At 58.7% G+C, this 5207-nt stretch overlaps 1 protein-coding gene across 1 annotated transcript; it reads right to left on the reverse strand.

Moving 5' to 3' along the window:
- Positions 1–1967: 1967 nt before the first annotated feature.
- On the reverse strand, positions 1968–4166 carry FAM240C (family with sequence similarity 240 member C). Its single transcript, XM_065880208.1, has 2 exons — positions 4021–4166; positions 1968–2082 (listed from the first exon to the last, which is right to left on the reverse strand). The coding sequence occupies exons 1-2, from the start codon at positions 4164–4166 to the stop codon at positions 1968–1970; spliced, it is 261 nt and encodes an 86-aa protein (XP_065736280.1).
- Positions 4167–5207: the final 1041 nt, after the last annotated feature.

Here is a 5207-nt window from a genome sequence, read left to right on the forward strand (position 1 = left end):
GAGAGTAGATGCGGTTGGTGAAGGGCCCTGTCTCCGCGCCATTTTGGCTTTTGCCACGAAGGGAAGGTCACTGGGTCACTGCAGAGTGACCACAGCATGACAGGCAGTGAGGACAGAGATTGTGCACGGCCTCACAACTAGGGCTGCTGCACCGACACGCCCTTCCACCCCAAACGGTCCAAGATGATGGCTCTGTTTTTCAGTGTTGACAGCTCGGAGCTCTAAGCCCATCATCAGATGAAATTACCTTCCAGCAGCCTGGGACTTTGTGAGTCTTAGTGACGGACTTTTGTTCTCCAACTATTTTTAGGGCAATTAATCACCACGTTCCCAGCATGTTTATCAATGGAATGTCCTGAGTCACGAGCAATGACGGACAGCCCACGAGGTGACCCAAGGAACATGTGTTCGCAAGTTGGTGTCGTAAGGGACCTTTGCTAGGTTCTCTCCACCGGGCCATTTGGGGAGCTAAGCATCCACGCTTTGTGTCAGGTTCTGGGCCTTTCCTGCTGGACTTTCGCTTGCCTTTCCACTCTGTGTGGTCAGCTCTGGAAACGCCCTACAAGGCATCTGTGTTCAGCACAGGGTGTCACGTGGCCATTGGTGTCAACGTTTTATATCTGGTTAAGTCTCTGGGGAGGCTCCCAACACTGGTGAAGCCATGCTCCTTCCCCTCTGCTTGCCCACTGGACCAGATGGTCAGGACAGCACAGAATCCAAACCCAATAGTTACTGAGTCCGAGCTTGCACTGCTGGCTGCACGACAGGCCAATAACTTGAGAGACCAGGTGCTGGGGCAGGGAATAGGGACTTTATTAGGAAAGCCGGCAGACCGAGAAGATGGTAGATGCATGTCCCAGGGAACTGTCTCACCCAAGTCAGAATTCAGCCTTCTTTTACACTAAAAGGGGAGGGGCGTGGCTGGTTGTTGCAGACCTCTTGGTGTCAGCATCTTTTGTTCTTGCAGCTGTCCACCTAGGTCAGGTCAGGATGTTCCTGTAAACCTCCAACAAGACAAGTGGTATTCTCTGTCCTGCAAATTTTTCTCTTTATATGAATGAAAAGTGTTGTACCCTTAAAGGTCAGAGCCTTGAGAATGGCTACCCTGTATATTTCAGGTTATAGGCAACACTCTTTCAGTGATTAACTTGTAGCAAAAGCAATAAGATACAAAAGTTAAAGAAACAGACCCAATATGGAGTCAGATTTGTCCTTCCCTGTTACTCAACCTGGAGAGATGACGTGAGCTAGACCCCAGCCCCATACCAGCAGTCCTGCACCGCCAACGAGGGGCCGCAGTGGCCACTGCGGGGCGCACACAGGCAGGCTGGTGGAGTACGGTCAGGCACCGGCTGGTGTCTGGGCCTCATCAGGAGATGAGACAGACCAGGTCCTCCTGCTGCGGCCCGGCCTCTGCTGCATGCTCGGCCCTCCTGCCCGTTTGCGGTGGTCACAGCCCCTGCTGGGGGGCTCGGCGGGGACACGACTGAACCCGAAGCACCGAATCCCGGCTCGAGTGGCCTCTGTGGACTCAGGAGGTTTGTGCCTCCAAACCCGGGTGAAATTTCTGACTGTGAGGACAAGACTGCTTAGCCTCGAGATGTTCCTGGTGATGAGTAAAGAGTGTAAAGGAATTTGGGGGAAGCACGTGCTTTACACGCCTTCACATCAGGCGCCATCCTGAGGCTGAGCTTCTGCACACATTTTGATCGAAGGTGAATGAAGCTGTTTAAATGCACGGGTCCCTGCAGCCCAGTGGCTTCTCTCTGTGGCTTGTTGTACGTTAGTAGCATCACTGTCGCTTTTAATCTGTGTACATTTTACGGATACGAAGACAAATGTGCACAAAGCATCCACTTATCTTAGATTTTATTGGGCGCTTGCGTCACGCTAGAGACGCAAAACCACAAAGCGGTTCTGCTGGCGCGGGGGCCACGGCGGGAGCGTCGGGGGAAGCAGGTCGGGCCTCAGGCTGCGGGCTGGTCGGGGGTGCCGGGCAGGGTGGGCCGCGGGGGCGCCTCCTGGCTGCTCAGCATCATCTGGTTCCTCCTCTCCAGCTTCCGAGCCCACTCGCTGCGGAGCCTGGGGCGGGCGACCGTTTGGGCTCAGGGAGGGCTGGGGTCAGCTGGGCCCGTCTGTTGGCACCTTGGCTGCGTGCGAGCTAAGCTGCCCCCTCCCTGCCAGCTGGTGCCCGCGCTTCAGGCCTCGCCTGCCACGGAGGGTCTCACTCGGGCTCCTCCCGGAAGGGAAGGCGGGGATCCAGCTGCGTCCTGAACTCGCACCTGGGGATGCGCCCATCACTGCCGTCGCCTGTGCTCCCAAGGCCTGGACGTGCCCTCACGCCGGCCCCTTGGGCGGTCCCTTCCCGGGAAGGTGGCCTGTTGCGGTGACCACAGCACAACACACGGTGTGCCCTGGGTGGGAACGGCCTGGCCAAGGGGTCGCAGCTGCCTGTGGGCCACACGTGAGCATGTGGTTTGGCTTGGAGGGAGGCAGGTGGGGGGCGCCTGGCCCAGACCGACCTCTAGGGCTGGCGGGCAGACTGGCAACGAGAGTCCCCGCAGACGCCTGTCCCAGTGCCCAGGGACCTAGGTGAGGAGGGCGCCTCCCAGCAGCCCATGGAGAGGCGGGACAGCCGGGCCCCGCGCCTCGGCCACGCTCCTGCCCTCTACCAGGCTGTGGCGGCCCTGGGGACGTGGCCCAGAGCTGCTGCCGGCCAGGAGTAAGGTGTGGGCTGGCGGGGGTCCGAGGCTCCATAACAGCCACTTCTCTCCAGAGAGGCGAAGATGTCACCCCCTTCCCCGGTCCGGCCCCTAGCAGTCCAGGACCTCGGTGACTAACCGGGCCGGTGCTGACCTGTGGCCCACTCTTGGGACCTGCCCCCATGGGCCAAAGACCCAGAACATCCCAGGGCCTGATGACACATGAAAGACAGGGACAAGGCCACGGAGACCCAGGAGGGAGCCTGGGGTGGGGGGAAACCATTCGTGTGACGGTTCCGTGCAGGAACCCTGCCCGTGGAGGCCAGGTGGGTGCAGTGACCAGCTCTGGGGGCTTCACTGTGAGGACAGGAGATGTCATGGCCCCCATGCCTGTGCCGAGTGGCCAGAAGCCTTGGAGACAGGTGGGGGGCGCCCAGTGCGCCAACCAGACCTCCGGCTGCTCACAAGGTCAGTGCAAGCCTGGTCCCGCCGCGGCCCCCAAGAATCCTCCTTTCTAGCCCAGCTTCCAGGGCGGCAGCTGCTGATACTATCTGGGGGCTAAGGCCGCGCCCGCTTTGGAAGCTTCTGGCCATTTGAATCCTTGTCTAGGTGCTAATACGCCGTCTTAGCTGTCCACGAGCGGTCACTCCTGGGTCTGCTCAGGGTCACCTGAGCTCAGGGAGACGCCCTCAGCACTCACAGGCCCCTGGAGTCCACCCAGTAAAGAAAGGGGTGGCTTTGTATCTGCAAGTCAAGCAAATGTGCGGGAAGGAGTAGAAGGGACACGTTGTTTTATCCTGAACTCAGTGGGAACAACTGTCAGAAAACAGACAAAGCCAGACTAACCCTGGGCGACAGCTTCCTACAAGACCCTCAGGAGAGTGGGGATGAACGGACGGGGTGATGGAGAGACGGGGTGAGGAGGGATAAGGTGATGGAGGGAAGGGGTGATGGTGGGACGGGGTGATGGAGGGAGGGGGTGAAGGAGGGACGGGGTGATGGAGGGAGGGGGTGAAGGAGGGATGGGGTGATGGTGGGACGGGGTGATGGAGGGATGGGGTGATTGGAAGGGATGGTGGGATGGGGGGAGGGAGGGATGGGGTGTTCCTCTCTCCCACTAGTGATTCAATAATGTGATTTTGAATCTGAGTTAAGGTGGCTGGTGTTCAGTGTTTCGTACCCATTTCTCCTGTGACACTGATCTGGGGAGAGGAAGCGGGTGGTGGTGGTGGGGTCTGTGGACGCCTGCATCCTGAGGGCTGAGCAGCCCTGGTGCAGGTGTGTCTCTGTGCCCGCAGGTCGCTGGCACTGCGCTCACCTGTCCAGGGCACTTCTGCGGATCCTCATGTCCTCGTTCTGCAGCTGTGTAGTGTGAAGCTCGATTTTTTTCTCCCAAAACATCTTTATCACTCCAGCATCGTAGGACACCCTTGCTGGATTCTTCAAGGTGTAGCTTTTACTCATTTTCTGGATAAAGGAGAATTTATGCTGTGTTGGTGCGAGAGCACATGAAACCAGCTTGTTAACAACAAAGAAGCTGGCTTGGCCCCAGACATTTCCCAGGCACCCTGTACACCTTTTTGGGGAGTTGGACTGTCAGCCCCTCATGGCCTGTCTAAGACCAGCGGCCCTGCCACCTTCTGGAACTGTTTCTTGTATTAGAGGAAGTAGCAGCTGATGGCAAATCCCATTTTGGGTCTTTGGATGTTTCATGCAGGTGGTCTTGGGTGAGGACGGCTAGCAATCCATATGGCTCCACGTGGCAGGAGCACCCTGAGCTGTCGCTGAGCCGTGTCCTCCAAGTCCTAGGTGGTCCCAGCCCCCAGGACTGCAGAACGTGATGGAGGTCATTAAGGCTAGAAAAGGTCACTAGGGTGGCCCTGACCCAGTAGAACTGGGGTCCTTATAGGAAGAGGAGGTCAGGGCACAGACACGCACAGAGGGGCGCCCCATGAAGACCCGGGGATAAGGCGGCCGTCCACACGGCAAGGAGTGAGGCCTCAGGGGACCCCGCTGCCCACGCCTGGCTCTTGGAGTCCAGCCTCCAGGATGGAGACGTTCAATGTCTGTTGCTTCAGCCTGTGGTACCTTCCAGCACCTCATTGCATAACCAGGTTTCCAGCTTCTGTAAGCTCGGGGCCCTAGTGTCTACCCTACACACACGACCCCGACACGCCTTCTTCTGGACGTCCCAGTGCTGTGCCTGGGCTTCCTGCCTCCTGGGTGCCTTTTCAAACATACCCCAACCAATCCAGAGGCTCCCTCTGTGGGCTGCCACACTCCGGGCCACGATCCACTTGCCCTCATCACCCAGGACCAGGCACCAGAAACCAGGGACAGCCCTGCACCCCGGGCCACTGGAATTCCTCAGCTTGCCCTGCCTCACCTGGGCCTTCCCATGGAAATCACAGCCCCTTCTCTCCCTGCCCCCCAGCTGACCCTGCCGCTCCCTGGGAGGCCATGCAGGGTGGGGCGTGCCCCCTCCTCTGGGGACCATGAGTGACA

The sequence above is a fragment of the Phocoena phocoena genome, chromosome 7 (genome assembly GCF_963924675.1).
Source record: "Phocoena phocoena chromosome 7, mPhoPho1.1, whole genome shotgun sequence".
Classification (NCBI taxonomy): Eukaryota; Metazoa; Chordata; class Mammalia; order Artiodactyla; family Phocoenidae; genus Phocoena; species Phocoena phocoena.